This window comes from Harpia harpyja, chromosome 7, assembly GCF_026419915.1.
Source record: "Harpia harpyja isolate bHarHar1 chromosome 7, bHarHar1 primary haplotype, whole genome shotgun sequence".
NCBI lineage: Eukaryota > Metazoa > Chordata > Aves > Accipitriformes > Accipitridae > Harpia > Harpia harpyja.
Genome location: NC_068946.1, coordinates 46,668,453 through 46,693,152, shown reverse-complemented (window position 1 = coordinate 46,693,152; position 24,700 = coordinate 46,668,453). Strand labels below are relative to the sequence as shown.

General features: G+C 42.5%; 1 protein-coding gene across 3 annotated transcripts; it reads left to right on the top strand.

Annotated features, from left to right (window-relative positions):
- The first annotated feature begins 656 nt into the window (after positions 1-656).
- On the top strand, positions 657-23,241 carry LOC128143964 (protein mono-ADP-ribosyltransferase PARP14-like). Of its 3 annotated transcripts, none has more exons than XM_052792105.1 (17): positions 657-858; positions 1,966-2,105; positions 2,197-2,230; positions 4,782-5,042; positions 5,644-5,880; positions 6,927-9,226; positions 11,331-11,567; positions 11,823-12,044; positions 12,502-12,565; positions 13,528-13,677; positions 14,376-14,438; positions 15,802-15,969; positions 17,252-17,458; positions 17,547-18,155; positions 18,711-18,856; positions 20,183-20,357; positions 22,006-23,241. In XM_052792105.1, the coding sequence occupies exons 1-17, from the start codon at positions 666-668 to the stop codon at positions 22,293-22,295; spliced, it is 5,496 nt and encodes a 1,831-aa protein (XP_052648065.1). In that variant the 5' UTR covers positions 657-665; the 3' UTR covers positions 22,296-23,241. The 3 variants fall into 3 exon arrangements, with proteins under 3 accessions (XP_052648065.1, XP_052648064.1, XP_052648066.1); XM_052792104.1 differs by having other exon boundaries at positions 4,734-5,042; XM_052792106.1 differs by lacking the exon at positions 657-858 and adding an exon at positions 1,555-1,583.
- The last annotated feature ends 1,459 nt before the right edge of the window (positions 23,242-24,700 follow it).

Here is a 24,700-nt window from a genome sequence, read left to right as displayed (position 1 = left end):
GGCTTGGGGTGCTTCACTGCAGCTGATGGGTCACTTCTACCAGTCTGAACTTTCTCTCCAGGAGACAGTAACGCATCCGTTCTCAGCTTCTCCACCACCACAAGAAGCTGCGGAGAACACCGAGGCGGTTTTTTTCACCGGTGCTTGCGTTACAGGCGCCCAGGGCATCAAGCACGGAGCAGAAACCTGTAGCACGGGGCTCTGTGCAGGCGCTAAGTAAGACGCTGCTTCTCCAAGTGAGTTTGTTATAACCGAAAGGTAAGGGGGGAGGCGGAGGAGTACAGGGGGGAACCTTGTTGCTCCGGCAGCGTCCAGCTCCCAGCACAGGGAGGAAGCCGACATTTTATACCGTGCAGGGAGCGCCTGAGGCAGCTCTGGGTGCCACAGGAAATTTTGGCGGGCAGAGGAGCGCAAGGGCGGAGGTGCGAGGCTGTGACCGGCGGGGCCGGGCAGCCGGCCGCCTTGGGGCGGGTGAGGAGAAGCCGGCCCGGGGCGGGTGTGTCGCGATATACAGCAGCGGCGGGGCGGGGGCCCCGTCCCGGCGCACCGCCCGCCTCCCTCGTCGCCCTCCTCGGCAGCCTGGCGGGCCCCCGCCGGCTGCCGGAAAAGGCCTGGGGCCGCTCCACCGGGAAACGAAACCGAAAGGCAGCGGGGAGAGGGCAGCCATGGCGGGGCCGCGGCCGGGCGCCTTCCCGCTGCTGGTGCGCGGCGACTGGGGCGCCGCCGAGCCGCCGCCCGCCCTGAAGAAGAAGCTGCTCTGCTACTTCCAGAGCCAGAAGCGCTCGGGCGGCGGCGAGTGCGAGCTGCGGACCGCCACCGGCACCGGGCACCTCCTCGTCTGCTTCGCCCACCCCGAGGGTGAGCGGCCGGGGCGGGGGGGAGGGCTGAGGGGGTCCGGCGGGTGGAGGGGGCGGCCGCGGCCGAGGGCTGCCCGCCGGCTGCCCGCCTCCCCCCCCGGGCGGAGGGGCGGGAAGCCGGTTAGTGTATGGGCTCCCTACAGAAGTCAGCGCCTTGTGAGTTGTGACTCGCAAGTCGAAACTTTCTGCGGGTTAAAATGTATCTATACTGACTTAATTACTGCGTACCATGTAGCATACGCTCTCTAGTATGGGACGTACAAATCTATAGAGTACGTAATGTCACGCACATCCCGTAATACGCAATATAGGGTATATAATATGTATTGGCTTATATGGATGCTTAAATTCGGTGCTTAGCCCTAGCCCCTAGGTTGCATTTTGAATAACTCCAGGCTATAAGTTAATAACTCTATCCTACCAGGTATATATACGTGTATATTAATTGTCATGCACAGTAGTATTCTCTAGATTCCACTTGGAATGATAAAGCTTATGTTAATATAACTTAACATATATTGTAGTTACAGATATATATTAGAAATGTGAGGTATATAATATGCATGTGTTTATATAAACTTGCAGCAAGGTGGAAAGCATTTAGCTGCAGTTGCGTTAAATGTATACATATACATGCATGTACATGTATGTGCATAAACACAGATATATATACTTTTTTTTTTTTTCTGCTTTATCATGCTTCCCAGTTGCTGACTCACCCAGCTGGTAAGTTCAGGAAATATATAGCCCCAAGCCATTTAACACTGGCTGTAAGAGGGTCTGCAAGGTGTGGGGCTGGTACCGGGACCCTGGTGCTGCAGCCCCAGTGTGGGGCTGCCCACTGGACACCAGCCAGGAAACGTGTGGTGGAGCTGAGATTCGCTTCTCTGGTGCTCTTCTGCAGAAATCATATCCTCTGCTGTTCTTCCGTTTGTGTTCAGGAAGAGACCCTCATGTGTGCTGTGTTAGTGTTACGAGTTTAAAGCTCTTTCATTTTGTGGGACAGTATATGCGTCCTAATGTAATGGTGGAAAAGTGCTACGTAATTTAAAGTTGTCTTTCTATTTGGATTGTCACTGGGTTGTTTTTTTTTTTTGGTTTTATTTAGTGAAGCAACGAGTCCTTAAGAGACAGTCTCATAAGGTGTATTTAGGAGAAAAAGGAGAATTGAAGTTGATTGTCACAGAGCCTGAAACAGCACTAGCTGCTGAAGAGGAGGCATTTGAAGAAAAAATAGTTCCCACAAAGGTGAATAAAAATTGTAATCCTAACCAGAGCTTTGAGACAGTGGTGAGAGCGTCAAATCAGTCACTGATATTTTACTTTCATTTTGTTATAGGCTCTGGATGCCACGAGCAACCTTCAAACAAAAGGTAAAATGTTATCTATCACTCTGTGTGCTGATTCTTCATAAAACGAAAACGTTGGTGCTTGTCTCCATACACAGCTCCAGTTCTGTGGGGAGTTGTGCTGAAAGTTTCTGAGTTTGGCAGCCTGACTCAGGTGATAGAGGGAAAGATGTCTGGCCGGGGACACTGTAGATTTGATCACCAAGGATGGAGTTCACCTTGCCAGACTTAGACCATGTGCCTAGTTTTAGCTTATAAAATAGCCTTTTTAATCAGAGGAACATCTCCAAAGAGGGATTTATTTCCCTTATCCTGCGTAACTGCTCTAAAATAAGATCTGCGTAGAAACACCTAAATTGAAGGTCTTAAGCCCAGGCCCGGTGTCTTTGCGCTCCCTACAGTTCGTAGAGTCTGTGGTGCAAGTGGTGCGTCTCCCCAGTACCTCAGTGACTTCGGTTAGGTCCTCGTTCAGTAATATTCTGCTAAGCTTTATGATTCAGAAAGCAATCTGGTTTTGACTGGGATAGAGTTAATTTTCTTTCTAGTAGCTGGTATAGTGTTATGTCTTGGATTCAGTATGAGAAGAATGTTGATAACACACTGATGTTTTCAGTTGTCGCTAAGCAGTGTTTAGACTAAGTCAAGGATTTTTCAGCTTCTCATGCCCAGCCAGCAAGAAGGCTGGAGGGGCACAAGAAGTTGGGAGGGGACACAGCCAGGGCAGATGACTCAAACTGGCCAAAGGGGTATTCCAGACCATGTGGCATCATGCCCAGTATATAAACTGGGGGGAGTGGGGCTGGGAGGGATCGCTGGGAGGGAATCGGTCGGCAAGTGGTGAGCAATTGCACTGTGCATCACTTGTTTTGTATATTTCAATCCTTTTATTATTATCATCATTATTATTTTCTTCCTTTCTGTTCTATTGAACTGTTCTTATCTCAACCCACGAGTCTTACCTTTTTCTTTCCGATTCTCTCCCCTGTCCCGCTGGGTCGGGGGCAAGTGAGTGAGTGGCTGTGTGGTGCTTAGTTGCTGGCTGGGGTTAAACCATGACACTTAGGTCAGCCTAGCTTTCGGGTTTGGCTTTTTTGTACTTGCTTTATTGGACATAGTGGAGCAGATCATTACTGTTGGCAATCTAGAAATTAATAACTAGCATCTGTAGAGCTATTGCTTCTGCAGTTACTTCTTTTATTTTCCTCTTGTTGGGCTTATGCTGGTACGCCTTTGAAGGCAGCTGTGTTCTGTAAATGTTATGGGTTTGATATCAGTTGTTGTTGCACCTCAGGAGACCTTGGAAACCTGGTGAGCGGACAGAGCCAGCCTGTTTACGCTGCTGCCTTCTCCAGCCTTCCCACCTCATGTCTCTGTCTCCTTGGGGCTGCCCCCCATGGCCACCTTCTTGGGTGCTACCCCAGGATTTAGGGATTTTGGGGTGTTCTTGAGCAAAACCAAGCAGCGACCTTACCCCCAGCCCCATGCCTCCAGTCAGGTGTACAACTGCTCCACCAAGCAACCCTCCCCTCAGTCATATGTGTCCTCTGCCACGGCCAGAGACGTTGGCCCTGCAGGTTTACGCTGAGGGCACCAGGTGAGCACCAGGGTTTCACTCGCTGCTCATCTCCCCGCCATGGTGCAGGGATGTGCTGGTTTACCAAACTGAGAGGGGCTTATGCTCCTGCTTGTGTTTGTTGGGGAAGGAGTGGAGAGCTGCCTTTGTTTGCCAGTATGGCCATCTTGAGCACCCTGCGATGCCCTTTGGCCTGTGCCAGTCCCCCGCCACCCTGCAGCGCTCTGTGACCGCCGTTTTCTGTGACATGTTGGACAGTTGTGTCACCGCATACCCGGGTGACACTTCTAGTTTACTCAGGCACGCGAAGGAGCACGTTGTTGCCCTTCAGAGGTTCTCTCCCGCCTTCACCCTCATCTGTCTGCAAAGCTGGAGACCTGCCTTCCTCCGGCAGCTGCTGGACTTCTGGGGTACTCGGTGGGCACCCCTGTTATATTTTCTATCCACAAAATTTCGTTGCATCCCTGCCAGCCTCCTGTGCACATGGGTCCTTCGGTGTTGTCATGCCGCCCTGATGGCAGGGCACAGTGGTCATCGGGAGGCTTTGCATTGAGTCATGCAGAGCTACTGGTGGCCTATGGTGCCTGCGGATGTCCCAAGCTATGCTCGGGCTTGTTATGCCCGCACCCGGGCCAAGAAACCGATGCAGAGGCTGCAGGGTCTCTCACAACCGTTACCAATGCCTGAGCAGATATACCCAATTATCTCAATGGATTTTATTTTATTTTATTTATGTCTCTGACCTGGAGACATACCAGTGACCTTGGACTTGCTTACTCATGGCTGTTTTTGTGCCACTAAAAAAAGCTACCTGCAGCCCCGCAGAATATCGCATCTGGGCTGTTTTGGATCCCAAAATGTCCTGGGGTATTCTGCAGTATTTGATTGGTTATATGATCTCTTTTCTTGGGAAAGAAAAGGAGAGAAAGGGTAAGCAAAATTTGTTTATTCCAGGAAATGTGTACCAATATGTCATGTGGCTTATTTCTCTTTCTGTTGAAGATGATGCAGAAGCCTTGCAGAAAGCAGAGAGTTTTGTTCCAAACAGCAAACTCCAGAAGGCAGCTGGCTCTGCGGAGAGCATCACAGAAAAGTCCGCAGAGACCTCACCTTCAGTGGTGTTTGAAAACATACAAGGTTGCAGTCCAAAATGCTTACGTATGCTGTTGGAGAACATCAGTGGCCTGGCAGTAGATGATGACTTCACTGTGGAAGTGATACCTGAAATAAATGCTGCTGTAGCTACCTTTATAAAAAGTATTGGTAAGACAGAATGAACACCATCATTCATTTCCATGTATATGTATGAGTAATAGCTTTCAGAGCTTGATTCTTCTCCCGTTGGAGATTCAGACAGTTTTAAAAAAGTACCTGGACTGTAGTCTCTCAAGAAAGATGTAAGTCTCATATACAGCTGCCTGTGATGCAAATGTTACACTGAAAAAAGAAAATTTTGGCATCTTCATTAATTGAAATTGGACGAGAATGTTTCATTGTCTCTATCTTATTTTGGGTTAGATGGAGAAAAATTAGAAGCAGACTGAGTGTGGAGATGAGTTCTGCAAATCATTGAAGTATATAAAGTCTCCATTTGAGGAGATGGCGGAACAGTGAGAATTGCTTAGTTTATACAAGAGGTGAATAAGAGGGGAACAGAGACACAACAGTAGTGAATAGCAGAGAGTAACACGGCTGTGTGAATTTCCCCTTTTTGTTACAACACAGAGTTATTTGGCACCAAAGACAGTTTTGCTCCAAATGCAGGGAGAAGTAGACTCAGCTCATTTATTTGCCAGAAGTGATAGCTGGGTCTGATAACAGTGCGGGAAAACACAGTCAGTTCATACTGCTTTTCTGTTTACAGATACTGAAGAATTTGTCAAAAAATGTTCACAAAACAAAAGAGTTAAAGAATTCAAAATAACTGCCAGGCTTCTTGAATTGACCCAGAGCATCAAGGCTGAAAACATACCAGCCACCATTTCCACAGACTACATCACAGTTTACTTTGAGAATGCGCGGAATGGAGGGGGGCCCGTGTCAGACGTCCAGCTCTTCCCTGAGGAGAACTCGGCCATCATTACTTTCTGTGATCACAAAGGTAACGCTGTCCTTTGCCTGACCAAAGTGCTCCCAGGCAGAGGATCTGAAAGAAAATTACCACAAATTTGGGCATTAGGAGAAGCCTGGCTTGCTGTCGCTAAAGCCAGCATACACTGCCCTGTTCCTGGGAAATGCTCTGTATTTATAAATACTGCTGCATGTGTAGGGTTTCAGAATCTCTCTGTTTTTTTATGTTACCAAAGGTTATTTTAATATCTGCTTTGTGCATGGATTGTTCCCACTGACGTTTTTTACCCATTTACAGAGATTTTTACGTGCAATACAACATTAATTGTACTTGCAGGTAGAGGAAGCAGGATCTGTCAATGACTTCAGTTTTCACAGTTAGCTTTCAGAAACTAATTGAGATCAAATACCTTAATTATCAGGGAAGAATAGAGCTAAAGAATGATCTTGTTACTATTCCTTGTGTTGAATCACTGTCTCGTTTTTGTGCCAGCACAACCTCTGGTAAATATCTCTGTGTTAGGAGACTCTTGGCTTAGTAAATTCCTTTACTTTAATTAAAGATATCTGCCAGGTGATTGTTTTTCTTCTGCCTCTCAGAATTTGCTTAAGAATATTTTGTACATTAAGTTAGTATGTAATTTGGATCATTGTAATGTGGTTTTAAGTCCCTGCCAACATTATAATTCCTTTGTCCATTCCAACAGAAATTGCAAAAAAAAAAGTAAAAATGCACTGGCACAAAGAGTTTTATTTTAAGTTGAGAGTAAGGAGCATTTCATAGTAGTACATTGATATGGCCCTGCTCTGCGGTGGGGTTTCCTTAGGAAATGAGAGCAAGGTGTAGCTGTACAGGTAAATACAGCCACAAGCATATTTACCAAACTAGTTGGAGCCAAGCCTCTTATCTTGTCCCCTACAGAGTGGTTTGGAAATGGGAAAGACGTAAAAATAGCTCTTTCAAATGGAAAAAAATAATAATCTTTATTCAATGTAATAGTTCTAAGAACAGAGTAATTTGCTTGATTTGAAGTTAATGATATACGTGTGTTTGTGTGTATGTGCGCTAACTTTTAGACCTAAACACAGTCTTGGAAAAGCAGCATTTAATGGAACAGACACCGATTTCTGTGCATCCATATTACTGCTCCCTGGGAACAGCTCTCTACGGAGAAGAAAGACCAACTATCAAGATGCCAGACCCTGTTGGAGTGCCACTAGATCCATATGTCTGGCAGTTTTTACAAAGGCATGCTAAACTGATCCAAGACATAAACGAGGAAATGGCAATTTGCCATTGTGAGCTAAAATGGCCCCAGACAGACTGTGCACACCCAGAAATTATGTTGTGCCCATCGTCATCTCTTTCCGAGCAGAAAAAGCCAATGATTAAGTTGATCAAGACATGGAAGCAAGATGCTTCTACCGAGTTCTCACGTATCATGGCACGTTACATAGCTATAAAATGTAAAGTAAATTCAGCGGATTGGGAAGACATGAAAAACAGATTGGTGAAAGATGTTGCTTTGATCATAACTGATATTTCTGAGGAGATGGTGGTGATTGCAGGCAACAGAGCAGCAGTGGACAGTGCAGAGAAGGAAGTGAGGGAATGCATGGAAAAAGCCATGAAGCAAAGTGAAAGGGAAAAACAAAGCATAGAGATTTCGGTGTCGGTGATCCCAGGGAAGTACGCCATTCTGCACAATGCTGGGCTAGAAGAGAATATTCACAAAGAATATCCGTGCTTAAAGATACTTTATGATGACACAAAAAAAACTGTTCAGTTATGTGGATTACCTGCGGAAGTATATAAAATCAAAGCTGACTTACTGGAAAAGGTATTGAATATGCCATGTACATCAGTTACCATCGATCCCCATGTTTTCTACTATCTACAGCGTGTAGATAATAAAACAATGTCAGAGGCATTATTCACAAGGAAAAAAATCAATACTTTTTATGAGCTTGAGGATGATGCTGTGTTGCTATTTGGAGATGCTCCCAAAGATCTTTTAGAAGCAGAGAAGCAAATAAAGACAGACTTAGGATACGAGTGTATCAATGTGGAGGATGGTGAGGTCATTAAAAAGGAGCAGTGGAGGACTCTTCTTGCCTCCTTGCATGAGAAGTACAATTCTTCCCAGGAAACTCTAGTCATTGATGAACCTGTTGGAAAAGAAAATAAAGTGATTATTGCTGGCTTTTCTAAGACCGTAACAGAAGTTTATCAGAAACTTAATGATTTCATAGATAGAAACACACACATGGAAAAAGTAATCCCAGCTAAGTCAGCGGTGGTAGTGCAGTTTGTAGAGCAGGAAAAAACCAGTGTTTATCATGAATTGAAGAAGAAATGTGTGACAGTACATTTTGACACCAAGACACCATGTATTTCCCTGGGCGGACCAAGAGCGGAAGTGCCAAAAGCAGTCACCACGTTTGAAAAAATTCTCTCATCCCTTTACTCAAAAAATGTGCCAATTGATAAACCAGGAGCCAAAGAGTTCTTCACTGAGAGGAAAAATTCATATGTTTTTGAGGCAAAGCAGAAATTTAGCTGTTTGATTAGGCTGGAAGAAGAAGAAGAAGGACAACAACAGAAGGGTGAAAAAGTTGGTGATAAAGAGAAAAGAAAGCTCTGCTACAAGAAAATGCTGCCAGATGGAGTTGTAGTAGCAGTGTATAAAGGTAACTTGTGTAATTACCCTGTTGATGTTGTGGTAAATGCATCTAATGAAGACTTAAAACACATCGGTGGCCTTGCTGAGGCACTGCTAAAAGCAGCTGGTCCAGAGCTGCAACAGGAGTGCAACGAGCTGGTGAGTAAGAATGGGAGTTTGCAGCCTGGCTGCGCAGTTATCACGGGCGCTGGGAAACTCCCCTGCAAGAACGTCATTCATGCTGTTGGGCCCAGGTGGAGGAAGGATGAAGCAGAAAAGTGCGCGTACTTGTTAAGAAAGACAGTGAAGAAAAGTCTGCAACTAGCCGAAACGTACAATCATCGTTCCATAGCTCTGCCTGCTATAAGTGGAGGGACTTTTGGCTTCCCACTGCACACATGTACAGATTCAATCGTATCCTCCATCAAGGAGACCTTGGAAGAATCCATGGGGGACAGCAGCTTGAAGGAGGTTCATCTTGTGGATGATGTGGAAGAAACAGTTCAGCTCCTGAGTGAGGCAGTAAAAAAAGTGTTTACAGCTAAATCATCCTCCCCAATACCGCTGCCGCGCTCGGAAAACCGTAAGCTGAGAGAAAGCCAGAAGGAGAAGAGAAAAGAGGATCTGCAGGTGGCTAGAGATGATCTGCACATGGTTACAACAAATGAAGGACTTCGCATCCGAGTAGAGGAGAAAAACATTCAGGAAGCCACGGTAGGTCTTTAATTTTCCGCTTCCTCTCTAACTTGATGTGAAGATCTTCTTTAAACAGAAAAGGAAGGAGTAGGTTATATTGTTTTACAAGGCAATTGCTATGTAAGGAAACAACAGCTATGTGCTAGCTAAACAAGGATGCAAGCTTGGAAAACTGATGGATTTCAGGTTGGGGTCTGTCATTCTGCAGCTGTTCCTAGTGGCAGCTGTGAATTTTGGGATGTTTCATTCCCAGCTAGGTTTTATTTGTTCTCCAGATCTAAGGTCAACATGTAAGACAGTTTGCTTTTTTTTCTAAAAGAGAAATATTAAAATACTTTCTAAAAGTATTTATAAGATCTGTAGCTATCTAGGTTGGATATTATGGGAAATCAGCACGTCTCTGGGCTGCTGTTGTGAGTCATGCTAACAGGGAGGACATAGCTTATTTTTTTAGTTCCCTTCTCTTTGGATGGGTTTGTAGACACAGTCTATGAAGAAGTTACTGGGCTCTAGAAAAGTGACCCCATAGAAGAGTGCATGCTTAGGTTGTTTTGCTGAAGTCTAGACCTGATTCTACTTCCCTGCCCCCCCATTTTCTTTTTTCATTCTTTTTGCTAACAAAGAGTTTAACTACTACTCATCTAGACCATCAAGAGTCAATTTACACCTCTGATGTAGTTTCTTTCCCTTATGTTTTTTTCTTCGGTGATGCAAAGTGCATCTTGATAAATCTCCCTTTTCAATAGCGCCTGACTGTTATACTTTGGGAGTTTAGAATCTCCCTAAATTATTATTATTGTCCTGTTGTTTCAATATTATTGCTTCAGTTGTCATTTTGCCGCCTGTAAAAGGCTCTTCCAATAAAAGAGCAATACTAAATGTAAAAAAACCCTCAGTATGACACACATTTAAAATACTTTGTAATTAAAACATCTCCAGAGGAAAAAAAGCAAAGCAACCACCAGACTTGAGGGCTTTGCCTGTTTTACTTCATGAGAGCACAGCAACCTCCCTTCATCTCATTTTGGTGCATGTGGCAGTACATCCCGCCCCCCCATCCTGCCAGCAGGAAACGAAACTTCTCCAGGAAGGGAGAAGGGGAAGGAAACCCTGGAGGCTGCAGGTTGAAATTTGAACTGGCCAGTCGAGATGCACCAGGTACACCGAGGTGACCCTCCTGGCCAATAGAATTAAATGACCACAGGTCAGATTCGACAGGGGTATAAACGGGGTCCCGCCGGAGGACATGTGGGAATCAGTCCTCCTCAGAGCAGCGGGTCTGCAGTCGGGGACTCCCCCTCGGGCCGGGGCACCGCCCGAGGTAACTCCTCGAGGGAGAGAGCCCTCAGCTCTTAGGTGAGTGATACGTGCATTTTGAGCCATCACTTTAAATCTTGGGGATTCTTAAGTCGGCCGTGTAGCATTAATTCTCTTTACATCATTGAGCCTGTGGTTTTTATAAAATGTTACAGGACTTCTAACTAACTTTTGCTGAAGAATAAATCTGAGTTTTAACACCTGTTGGATTTGGTTAGTCATGCATCCGTAACAGTGCTGCTTTTCTGATAAGGTGTAGACAATCCCACTTCAGTGAAAAGGAGGAAAGGGACATTGAACTTTCTACATTATGTGTACCTTATACAATACATATATTTTGCATCCTGTGATGATGCTAGAGAAGAATGAGCAATACTGCAGCACTTGTTCACAAGGAAATGTAGGAAAGGCTGGGTCTGGGGAGAGGGGATGAGGCAGACAGCAGAGGTTGGGTTTATTTCACCTGCCCAGACATTGGCATCTGCTCGGGATGAGGTGAGTCACAGCCTTACCTCCACCGAGGGCTTGACAGCTCTGCCTAGATGGATGGATGGGTGAATGACTGACCTGCTCGCACGCAGATACCTGTGGTGTTGGTACTCACAGTGGGTCTGGTGCTGCTTACCGTAGGTTTCCTACATGTCTGGGAATACTCAGTATGCAGAAGCTGTGCTGAAAACCAGGTTATTTCTCCATTGGCATCTTGGTTTTCGTGCTGTGCGTTGCTTTGGTACTGCTATTAGTCTCGATGCATATTTTTACTCGAAGTCTAGCTACAGGTATTTTTGTTGGAATTTTGTTGCAGACGGACGTGGTTGTCAACAGTGTTGGCACAGATCTGAAGTTTGGCGTGGGACCTCTTTGCAAAGCCTTGCTGGAAAAGGCTGGACCAGAGCTCCAAGTAGAGTTTGACAATGAAAAGCAAAGACAGGTTGCTGGTCAAGGCAGTGTGGTCTGCACCAGTGGATGTTCTCTGGCCTGCAAGTCCGTGCTTCATGCCATACTTCCCGTGTGGGATGGAGGAAAAGGACAGACCCTGAAGGTACATTTTAATTATTTAAAAAAAAAAAAAAAGATTTTGAAAACAGATTTATTTGGGATCCTATCCTGAAGTTTCAGAATGTAAAATAGTTAGTTTAGGTGACTCTACTCTGTTTACTTCTGTTGGAGTCACCTTAAAGATGCCTTCATGCACTGAGAGCTTTTTCTCATACCAGCATAGTCTCTATGGAACTAATAATAAATGATGCCTTTTTTTTTTTTTAAAAAAAAAAAGAATCTTTGCTGTGTTTTACAGACCCTAGAAGACATAATCAATTTCTGCTTGAAGAAAACTGAAGAATTTGGACTGAAATCGATCACTTTCCCAGCTATTGGAACTGGAGGATTTGGGTTTCCTAAAACTGTTGTTTCTAAGTTAATGTTTGATGTGGTATTCAAGTTCAGTAGTAGCCACGCTCGGAAGACTCTCCAGGAAGTTCATTTTCTCTTGAATCCAAAAGATACAGATAACATTCAGGTAGTTCTCAGGACAAAGCCATCTATGTTACATACTGTTCTAGTTACACCTTAACAATATATTTTAGTTATATTGCTTTCTTAAGGGAATAATTTAGCACTTTTTTATTGCTGTGGGCTGGTGACAGTGGGATGTCTCTCCTGCGTCTCATTCAGTGTCTCTGAAATATAAACTCAGCAAGCACAAGCTGCAGACAAAATTGGCCTCCCTGCTGGCACTCTAAACACCTGTAGATGCTCACTCATCTTTTGACAGAGGAGTTCTGGCAATGCAAAGACAGTATCTATTACCACACTGTCCACACTGAGTCTTCCACTGTTATTAATGATACCTAAACACAACTGTAAAATGCATCAGATGGCTCAGCAAGAGCTATGTGACTGTTAATGTTAATTATAGAAATATTCAGTATATAAACTGTGAAATACTATCTTTGGTACCTTTTTTCTCTTCTTAGGCTTTTACCATTGAACTAGAACATAGGGTAGCTGAAAGTTGCAATGCTGCAGCACCACGGTCAAGTAAGTTGTGTAGGGGCAGGAGGTGGGACACGGGAGAATGTAAATACTGTAAAGTGGTTTTATACATATCAGGAAACAGACGGAATGTCATTAAGATACAGAGCATTTTTTGCCTCCTAATGGACTGTCATTCTTCAACTCCACTTGTAAAAATCTTAAAGAGCAATTTCTTTTGTTGAGGGCATGCTCATCTCTTAGTGAGGCCAGTCTTAACACATGGAAGAGGACACCCTGGTAGGAAAACTGTTCATTTGTCCTACTCAAAGGGTATAAGAACTTGCTGTCACTTTGCCAAACAAGCCATAAATAACATGTATTTCTGTACCTTTAATCTTTAATATAGAGTTATACTGAATGGATAATTCCTTTCCATTTATTAATTGACAGTAGTGTGATACAATAGCAAAAACATACGAGTGAACTGCATCAACAGCAGAGGCTTATTCATAAGAATATATAGCTCTTTCTTCTCAGTTGCTGTGAGTATCAGAGAGGAAGTTAAGAGTGTGCAGATAAAATATGAATTCGGTAAGTTTCAACTAGAAGTAAGGAACAGTTTTATATCTGTGAGGGTAAAGATGAAATAACTTACAAATGTGGTGTGATGGGATCTCCATTACCGGCAGTTCTTAAGCTGGATACTCCATTTTTTGTAAGAGTTAATTCAGAAAACTCCATTACAGAGCTGGTCAGATCAGATAACCCCAAGAGTCCTTTCTGAATTTATATTGTGGGAATTTACAGGAATAGAAATGGTTTCACTTTCACAGTATTTAATTGGGAAGAATACTGCGCCTTCCTGATTTCAGAAATGGAGTAGAGAGAAAGGCAGAGACTCTTTAGGTCCATTAAACTGATATAGAGCATATTCCTTAAAAGGATAAGTTGAAGTTCCCATCAGTGTAAGAGAATAATACCCCAAACTAGAGAAGTGTTTTAAGGTATTTTTCTTTCCCTTGCAGGTTTCATTAAGCCTGTTTCAACTGAAGTATTGGGAGTTCATGAGATGCAGATTGGTTCCATTACACTTCAAGTAATTAGTGGAGATATTACCAAGGAAGATACAGAGGTTATTGTAAACATATCAAATCCAACATTTGATGCCACATCAGGTATTGTATTGAATATGTATTTCTTTAGTGATAAGTTTGGGCTAGTTTTAGAAGGAGGTAGGGGAAAGAATTGTCCATATGTGAAACTTTTATGAAGTGTTTTTCAGATGAGAGAGAGTTGTGATTAGTCAGGAAACAGATCTTAAACAGTTTTTTTACAGATCTGAATATTCCATTTACTTTCCAAACTACCCAAAGACAAGGCCTCTGACCAGATTTTTTCTTATTTAAAAACAAAAATGCTTAAATAAAAGGGAATTCATAGATCAAAAACTTTGAAAAACTGCTCTTGTCCTAGTATGTTTCACTGCAAGCCAAAGCCCTGGTTAAGTAAATTGACCTGTAAGAAGCAGAGGATTCTTTGGTGACATTGTGAATTGCAAGCATGAAAGATATCAAATGATATAATTCAAAGCAATTGGAGGGTTTGGTGAGGGGCATACTACTGGCTGGTGAAATGATGAAATAGGAAGTTATTCTTAATGATTTCTAATCAATAATGAAGGCAGTGTTCTCTTTGCAGCCAGTGCAGTGTGTCATGGAGGACATGTAGGGGAACTGGCAAGGTTTTGCACTTTGTGGGATCTTGCCACGTAAGAATTTGGGGTATTTGTAGAATACAGAAGTTGGGTAGAGTTTTGAGTAGAAACAGCTAAGCTGACTTAATGAATGCGTATGCTTTTCTTGTGTAATTTAAGGGGTCTTCAAAGCAATTATGGATGCTGCTGGTTCCCGGGTAGAAGCAGAATGTGCTCAATATGGTATGTTAAAGCATACTATTTCGTTGGATTAATTTTTTTTTGTTGTTCTCTCTGAAAACTTAAAGTTGTTTTATAATTCTCTACTCTGATGGTATAATTATTTTATCAGAAAAAATAGCTTTCACTTTTAGGAATTTTGAAAAGTCCTGTTGTTGTTGACACCTACTTTGAGAATTTTTCTTTTCACAACTGAGCAGAAAGTGGATACAGTTTTCTTATGCTAATAAGTGCTGGGAAATTAATGTAATTTAAGTTCTTTACCCCTGAAATTACTCAAGCGTGTTCCTGACTTAAGAACAGAAACAGCCCCATTGACTTCAGCATAATTTTTAAGCTCATCTTTTGTCAGCTACAAGAGAGCTGAGGTTTTGAAACTGAGCAAAGTGGTGCAAGACTCTCTTTTGGTGTAAGCATGTGCAGGACTGGCTTTTAAAAGCTAATAGCAAATCTGGGCTTATATTCACAAATACATAATTATTTTTTATTGAAATAATGTAACTCTGCTTATCACCTTGATCATGAGTTCTTCTGTAGTCTGCATTCTTCCAGACAGTAGAGCAGTTAAATCCCAACTCCCTGTGGCTGGCGTCTACAAGCACAGAAAGGAACATGTTCTGGTTGCATAAACAAAAAGTTCCTGCTCTGAGTCCAGAAGTTAACTTTCAAGATGGAGTTTCCCAGATATTTTTCCTAGCCTTTGGCTCTGCAGGCTCTCCCCATTTATCAGCCTGATCTCAGCGCATTCAGAGCATCTTGCAATCAGTTGTTACCTTTGTGACCAGTGAAGTGGTATGTAACTCTGTTCATCAGTCCATTCATCCTCACAATATGACTCCCATTTTGAGGTGTTTGTAATCAAACATGAGTGCTCTGAAAAAACACAAACATCTTTTTAAAGATTCCGTACCACAGTTCTTAGATCAGTTGGTCATTATCTTAATGATAGTATTTTAACCATTCAGCTCTTCTGCAGAATAAGAGTTTGAGCTTTCAAGGAATAAGTGGCATAAGAAAGGATTTCTCATATAATTGAATTGTGAACATTCTGTTGGCATGCTTTTATTTAAAAGTGAGCTATATTTAAATTCAACATAAATTCTTAAGTTGTGCTTAATAGGGAACTACTTTGTAACAGAGATCTTGGGAAATTAGAAAGCACACAATTACTTGAATTACTTTCTTAAAGAAGTTCTGCAATCAGAATATTTACAGAGAAAACCAGAATCAACTAAACCCAGGATAATATAGCTCACAGTGGATTTCTTTCTACTTCTCTTCTAGCATCGGTATAACTAGCTGTCTTATCAGAAGAGATACGCACTTTGAAAATGTTATGTGTCCGTATTTATCTTCTGTCTTCCAGCTGGGCAGTGTCAAAATGGCTTTATTACTACACAAGGTGGAAAACTGTTGTGCAGCAAAATCATCCACTTGATTCACGACAACAACGTGAAGAGTCAGGTTTCCAAAGTGCTTAATGAGTGTGAGCTAAGGATGTACAAATCTGTTGCCTTCCCAGCAATTGGAACAGGTTTGTGTTTTCTTGAGAAAGCGATAAGGGCTGTGATGGGGGTAGTCCAGAAACTGGAACAAAGTTAATACCTCTGATATGGGTAACAGTAGACTTGTACAAGAAACTCTGTAAACTGTGTTTTGTGAAAGTTCGTTGTAGTCAGTTCAAACACCATCTGCACACTTCAAAAATGCTGCTTTTTTTAAAGTATAAATATTACAGTCAATATTGATTGAGCAAGAACACCTAAAGAAAAGGTATTGCTCCATAAAAGACATTCTGCCCCAAAACAGACTGTGTATCTCAGCTAGCCACCCTGCACCTTTCTTCAAACTTCCCATAGACTTTGCTTTGGGATTTCAGCCACACAGAGGGGCTGGGGTTGGGGTTTGCAGGCGAAGAAAGCTGGAGTTGTCCTGAGACCAAAACGTTGCCTGGCTGACTATGGAAATTGTGGGCTGGCTACAGAATACCTGCAGTTTACACTTTTTATAGGTCTCGTTTCAGTCTACCTGCTCCAGTGGAGGGCTAGAGGCAGGCTAGCTTATTTGGCTTAAGCTTCTGGTTAGCTTGGGGAGCGGGGCTTGAAGAAAGCAGGGTATGCTTCTCAGACCAAGGCTCCCCTTGACTGGAAAAAGAAGTCGTGAGCTGGTCCTTGCTCAGCATGCCAGGTTAGGGTAGGAGCTGGTTGTGTGGGTCAGTGTTTGGACTCCACAGTGATAGTTATGGCAGGTCCCCTGGACTGCCAACATCATCTGCATGCTGGTGTCACGATGGCTGTCCAAGGGATGCCGTGGCTGAAATTGGCAGGGCTCCCACCAACGTTTCGGGGTAAGCTTTAGGTTGCACTTCAAGGTTGTTGTAGGGGAGTGAGAGCAGTTGTTTTGAGCTTGGTGTTCCTGTTCATATGTTGAAATACGCTGCAGGCTTGTCTCAAAATCCTCTGCTGATTTTGATTTGGTTTTACTTTGGTACTTGCTATAAACACGGGGATAGATTTAGTGATGTGTGGATTTAAAAATATTGGGGGGATGCTAAGGCTGAAGTGCTTGTTGGAGCCTCCAGGTAAACGGGGGGTGAACTGCAGAAGGGCTTCCCGGCTCTGTGTAGGGTGTCAGCTCCTGGAGCTCACAGGCTTAGGTGTAAAGCTGAGGTTAAGCCTGGGGCTTTGGCCAGAAAGCATAATGGGGGAGGAGAGAGGGACACCAGTCTGTATGAGCTGGGGACGTGGTCTCTGTTTTCTGGATGCTGCCTTGATTTAAGTACTGTTCACTGATACATGCCTTTTATTTTTGTTTAGGTCGAGCAGGACAGAGTCCAGCAAAGGTAGCTGATGACATGTTGGATGCTATAGTGGAATTTGCAAGCAAAAGATCAGTACAGCATTTGAAAAAAATTAAAATCGTCATCTTCCAGATAAAGATGCTTAGCGACTTTTACGTAAGCATGAAGAAAAGAGAAGGTTCAGATTCATCCACAAGAGATTCGTGGGTGTCTCTGCTTAAATGTAAGTAGGTGGGTTTTCTATGTGCATGGGCATATAAAACTAAAGATCTTTTATTTCAAACTAATAATCAACATATATTTCTTTGCAGCATTTTTTTGGGGCAAAAAACAACCCACTGAGAAGAAAAAGCCCATGGTTTTGGAGAAGAAAGTTGATTTAGCCATATTTCAAATTTGTGGAGAAAGCCAAAAAAATGTGGATGCTACTGAGTCCTGGATAAAGAACTTAATTTTAAAGGAACAGTTTGAAAACAGTATTTCAGATGAGCTAATTGAAAATTTTGATGAGAGGCAAATTGACACTTTGGCAGATCTCCAGAGAAGAAAGCATGTTACCATTCAGCTTGAAAATAAACTTTCCCCACCTTGCATTAAAATTTCTGGTATTAGTAGGGATGTCTGTTTTGTTTCTGTGGAGGTTCAAAAAATGATCCAAAAAATTAAGGATACTGAAGAAGAACAATCCAAGGCAGAACTTGTTTATAACTTGGTAGAATGGAGGTATCCAGGAAGCAATGACAGCTTTGTTGCTTTTGATAAACTGACAAATATGCAGCTGGAGGATGCCAAAATAGCTAAAAAACCACATCTTACTGTCAAAATTAACAAGAACAACTACAAGGTGGATCTGAATACTCTACAGGCTAATGATGACCAAGGAAAAACTATATACATTCAACGTGTGCCAAAGAATGAAGGTAAATTACAGCTTTGCTAATAAAAGTCTGTAATAGTGATTATTGAATGATAATTCTGATAAATGCAAATTCAGGTATTCAAAAGAAGTAAGCTATTCCATAGCTTTTTTTCCTTTGTTTTCCTTTTTCTTCTTTTTTCCCCTCTGGGCATGCCATAGGCAGCAGTTTTAGTTTCATAATTCGTGGCAGGTATGACTGAAATCAGAACATCTATTTTAAGTACAAATATTATCTCTACGTATGTGACTAGTGAGCATAGACTTCATGCTTAATTTTGACAAAGGAAGTGGTGTATGAAAAACGCATAAAATTCTTCTGTGGCTTTCAAACTTGTTTTAGTTAGATATTAGAATAGGGATAATTAGACTAGAGAAAATGTAAAGTCTTAACAGCGCATTACAGAGCCAGTGATGTATTGAAGAGAGAGAGTACTCTTCGAATAAAGTATTGCATAAGGTACTGTCCTCTCAGCCCTCTATATGCAGTTGGTTTGTAAGATGTGCCTACAAAACTGAGCCAGATATCTGTGATACTAATGCAATCTCTGTTTTGCAGATAAGCAGTCAATAGAGCTCCCTGTGCAGTGGGAAGACATGCAAAAGGAACGGGTCAAACTGGTGAATCTCAAGCCATCACATCAGGAATATCTGGAAGTTCAGAAGAAGTTCAAGAAAACCTGTCCTAGCTTTGTCATAGAGAAGGTGAAATCCTATGAGGGGAAAAAAAATTATTTTGTGGGGCTGAAAACATTAATATACTTCCTAAATATTTGTTTGTAAGGTGTCTGCAACCTAATACACCTTTCATATGTCAGTCGCCCCAGCGCTGTACAGGGTGGATATAAATCAAATCAAATTTCCTAAGAGTTGCCCTTCCATTTCTGCCTTCTAATAATGCAAAACCAGTTACCATCAGTCTTCAGGCTGACTCTGTGTTCAACTAATGTGGTACTCACTAGTTAATGTGGTATTTCCCATTGGGAAATTCTATATTGAAATGGAAGCATGAGCAAATGCATTCAGAATACAAAGGAAAATACAAAGTCCTTGCAGACTGGCCATAAAGCTTTTTACTATTTTACCACTTCTTCCCTGTCAGTCCCAGAGCCTTTCAGGCTAGACTGTTTGTTTTTAACCAAAGTGTCATGATTTGATCCTGCTTGTTGAAAAGTCTGCAACAGAGTGAAAGTGCACAGAGATTTAATTGCCAGGGAGAAGATGGAATTATTCAGAATCAGGAGGCATGATAAATAGGAGAAAATACGATGAAATTAAGAGTGAGAATATGTGTTTGAAAAATTTTCTTCCATCATGAGATTCAATGAGCATCTAAGACACAAATAGAACAAAATATTAGTATACAATAGAAAAAATCAGGTAATGACTTGAAGTCTTTTTCCATTGAAAATGGAAAGCTGTTACAGCAATGCCTTTAAGATTATACTTTGCCGCAGATACACTGTTTCCCCCTGAGCTATAATCACATTGTTGGCACAGGGAGCCAGCAAGATCTATCCTCTCACCAATTTATTTTTATATAGGAGCTTCTTATGGGTTGCTAAGCTACGCAATAAAGTAAGAAATCTTGACTTCCAAGCTGAGATCTAGAAGAGAAACTTAAGTTCAAAGTAATGCTATTGCTACAGTCTACCCTTTAGTGAGAAAATCATCAGTAAAAATTATTAGGATGTGCAGAAGGCATCTTACATCATTGCCTCTAGCAGTGGTACAACAGCCTATTTCTAAAAATGACAAGGCACAGCTACCATGATTGCCTGTGTACCTGGTATACTACGCAAGACAAATGTATGCCAAAAATTACAAAGCTTGAAAACCTCTTGTAAGCTACTTTGGTTTCTGATTTTTCAGGAGGCTCACGTATTCAGTTCCCCAACCCAAACCACACATTAACAGGGCATAGTGAAAATTACTGTCATTCTTTCCTTTTGGTTTGGTTTAATGCTTTCCTGCCACGATAAATATTGGTCCCTACCAGTATAAATATAGTTGTATTTTGTAACTTTGCAGATTGAAAGAATACAAAATCCCTTCCTCTGGCAGACATACCAGATAAAAAATATCTCTCTCTGTACAAAGAACAAAAATCAAAATAATGAGAAGTTGCTTTTTCACGGCACAGCTGCATCCTCACTGAGCACAATCAACTACAATGGATTCAATCGTGGGTTTGCTGGAAAGAATGGTGAGTCATTTTCCAAAGCAGTTAATTTCCTACACATGTATGAGGTGCTAGGGAATGTCAATGTTGTAGTACTGTCAGTACAATGTGAAGGCTGAATGAAGTTGGAGAACAAGATAATAAACAACTCCAGAGCATAATCTGTATGGACAGAGGAATTAACCTGTTCTGTTAATCCCTCGTTGATGAATGCCACCATCTAGAGGGTATCAGAAAAAGCTCACCTACTCTGAAAGCAAGCCTGGGCAGCTTTTTAGAAATGTTTTGTATGATCTGCCTACAGAAAGGAACAAGGACCGCTGTTCAGCATCCTCAGTTGAGATGCTAACCACTAGCTGCTGGTATCTCCTCTCTTCTTAGATAAAGGCAGGTAGGAAAGTAGAGGTGCAGATACTTCTCCTGTTTCCTCCAAAGATAAGGACAGCACAAGCAAGCAGAAGATCGCGCTCCCCTACCATTTTTATGCACGTGAAATCAGTTGAAATTCATGAATTAATTCTTCCCCTTTAATGGTTGTTAGGGACAACTGTTAAATATTTAGCAGAAAGACTTTCTGCATTGGTTCAGAGATTGCTTTGTCCAGTTCCTCTAGTACAGTCATGTTATGCTTGTTATTTGATAGCATTCAAAGATGAAGGACAGGATCCAAAGAAGTGGAACTTGGGCTGCACTGAGGTGCCAGTCGCTCTTAAAGGTCCTGCAAACTTACTTCAAAAGTCCTTACTTTCTGTTCTTAATGTTTTCTTCCTTAAGACACAATTGTACATGCCTAGGACTGACTTGATCTTGAGAGACCCAGAGAGCTTAACGCAGCTCTAGTTGACACTTCAGTGTGGTCTGGATCCGAAAAGCAGACATTTCTCTGTCTGGATCCTCTAGAGGTACTTATGCTGATATTTTCTTGAGAAAATGAAGCCCAACATACACAAAATGTATCAGGCTGTGCACAGATAGACATGACAGCCACCATTTCTTTTTAAAACATGACCAGAGGAGATGTAGTTATGCATTCCTGCTCTTTGGTAGTGCCAGGATGTTGGATTTACTTGGGAAGCAAGAGCCCTAGATCCCCATGTCCTCTCTCTGCCTGTGAGTATTGACATCCACCTCTCCATCTCAGCCACGAGTTACGATTGGAGAGGCACGCTTCCCTTCTGTCGGGCTGGGTAGCCATGCAAAAATATCCAAAGATCAGAGCAGCCAGATAGGAAGGACCCATCTGGCTTGAACAGCTTTCTGCCAATGTCAGAAAAAAGAAATCTGTCTCAGACAAAGAAACATGATTTCTCTAACTTGCTGTGAAGTGCAACTAGAAAACTGTAATTATAATTGTATAGCCATTTTAAGTTAAAAAGGCTCTGAAGATTTGCAATTTGATGGATTGCAGGCTAAACAACAAGGCTAAACAGAGAGAGGAACCCTTTTCCCCGTAGGAAAGGGCAGTCAAAACCTGGGTGTTGATACTTATCTGACATCTAAGTGGATTCATACTTGATTCTGATACAAAGGATTGTTACTAGAATTTGCTGTTTAAACTCTAACCAAATTTATGACTTCTGCAGAGTAGAAAAAAAAAAAGGGGGGGAGCTTTAGACATTCTTATGGGAATGTGAACACTAATTATATTTCGAAACGTTGTCTTTCCAAACAGCTGCAACCATTGGAAATGGAACCTACTTTGCTGTTGATGCAAGTTATTCTGCTCAGGATACTTTTTCCAGACCAGATATGAATGGCAGAAAATACATGTACTTGGCTCGGGTCCTCACTGGGCAGTACTGTGCTGGGAGCAAAGGACTAATCACTCCACCACCAAAAAACCCAGCAGATCCTACTGATCTGTATGACAGTGTGGTTGATAATGTGAATAATCCAACAATGTTTGTCATATTTAATGACATTCAGGCATATCCTGAATACCTTATTACTTTCAGAAAATAGAATATTCTTAATAGTCTGGAAAATTTTAGTGCCTTTTACTTGTGGGAATCAACAGCCCCATTCTTGATTCTTGTTTCCATCTAGGTTTCTTTAAGTGTTTTTCTATCCATGGGTTTACATGTCTTCAAATTGTCAACACAATGAGGCAGGGATAAGCAAATATTTTAGAACATGCTATTTCAATACTCACACTTCAAATTCAGTTATGCAAAGGTGTAGGCAAGAACTGTGACAACAGTCCTGGCCCCTTCCTGCGCAAGGCACAGGAGACTGGTAGGAGGGGGAGCTGCTCTGCCTCACCTGCAGCCTGAAGTAAGAGGTGTAGGGTAGCTCAGTGCACCTATGCACCTTCCCATTTCCAGTATTCACCATAAAGCACCAAGGTGCTGGCTGCCTGTGAGGATTTATTTAAAATACTCCATGTTGGGGGAATAACCTTGCTCACCAGCAGAGTTTTCAGTCATTCTTAGGCATCCACTCACCCTTGTTGGTGCTAAGAGTCCTGAAGAAAAAAATCCAATGGTGAACACACACTTTGCATTCCTTCTTTCACTCCACTTATGCTGTCATGGCATACTTTGTTAGTCCCTAGGTATAAATTCCTGTATTTGTACCTGTTTCTTAGGGGCATTCTCTGTGGTTCCCTGCATTATGTACACCCAATTTCCACTTGCAAAGTCATTGCTTCTGCAATTTTCAAGATGGTAAAGAGGGACTTTTAATTTCTTCTGGTCAGTACCAAAACATTAACACTTCTGTAGAATTACCAATTTGGAGAAAGTTAGTTACTATGCTTAAACCATCTGAAAATTTTTGAAGTTCTGTAAAGCAAGTAAATAATGGCATTTGTACATCTTTGCTAACTGCATACTCAGTTGTAGTGATAATCTTAAAACTGCCAAAGGCCATATATGCTGGTTTTAATAAAGGTGGTTTCAAACAGCTACATTGTATTACTGAGTCATTTACACAAAGGAACACACTTCAAGTAGAAGTGTTGCTTTACATTTGAATATCTTTATGTTACAAATAGTGAGAAGCTTGAAAAGGCTTAGAAGACGAAATTGTTTTCTTCTGTTGTCTGAGTGACAGATCTGTGCATACAGAATGAATGTGCATGCAGGTGAAATTACTCTGCCTTAGTCCAAAGGAGACATGTGGTGCAAATAGCTGCCAGGATGTCTTAAAACCCCGCCGCAATGTTCTCAGTGCCTGCAAAGGGGAAAAGTGCTTACGGTAGCTGTAGGTGGCAGGTGGCAATACAAAAAATTTCTGCTTTTCACAGCAGATGCCCATGCAACACTTCAGATTAACGTCCTGCATGAATTCCCATTTAAAGTAAAACAGAGTTTAACCCACTCCTGCTTTACTAGATTTTGCTCCCTGTGAAAAGGTGAGGATGCTTTTCCCCCTTATATGCTTTTTTTGCGTACTTTTCTGAGCTGCAAGACGAAGCACTACAACAACCCAGACAATTTTTATCCCCGGTGGTGGTGGTAGAAGTTTCTTTACTAGTTTCCGTACTAGAAACTGGGGGATACTGTGTTGTACAGTGTTTGTGGACTGAGAAGCTGCAAAAAGGCCGTGTCACATGTGAAAAATGAAATCCCAGCCCTGGACTCGAGCACTGGGGTGGGCTGGCTGCAGCAGGCTGGCCGCAGAAGGACCTTTGCTTCTAGGCAGTAGGATTTCAGGCTCACAGCCTGGAGCAAACTCCTCAAGGTGCAGGACTCCCAGGGACAAGGAGCTCGGTCTCGGGGTGAGAATGAGAGACCTCGCCGAGCTGGGGATCTGGCACCCCAACCCAAAACTGGCTTTAATAGCGGCAAGGCAACCAGAGCCCTGTGGGGTGCACTGAACCTCGGGCAGCAATGTGATGCAGAGCTCCCCATCGCACTGCGTGGACCTAACTGGATTGCACCACGCTGCGCTGCACTTACATGGGTTGTGCCGCACCGCCCATTGCATCTGTGAGAAATGCACTCACGCTGAATTTAATGAATTTTACAAGTTTGTTATAGAACAAAGGCAAACAGCGCTGGGCACATGGTCAAACCAGAGGCGCACCGGTTATACCCAAACTCGCCTTTTTATACACTGTGTTTGTGGCATTTCAAAGGGGTTATTTTAATATTTCAGGTATCTATTAACATAATTCCACCCCAGACCACCCCCCACTTGCGTGCGTCTCTTGTGGTTCGGAGGGGCCTTCGGGGATCTGCAAGGGATGAAGTCAGTAGTCTTCCTCTGGCTGCACTTTTCACCCTGTCGTTTTCCTCCAGTTGCACTTTTCAATATTTTCACATTAAACTTCTGGTTTTCCTTTGTTCTTCTCGTATCTTTCATGTCAAATAATCTTTGACCCCCAAAATGCTGTTCTCGTGCTAACAAATCACTCCTTATCT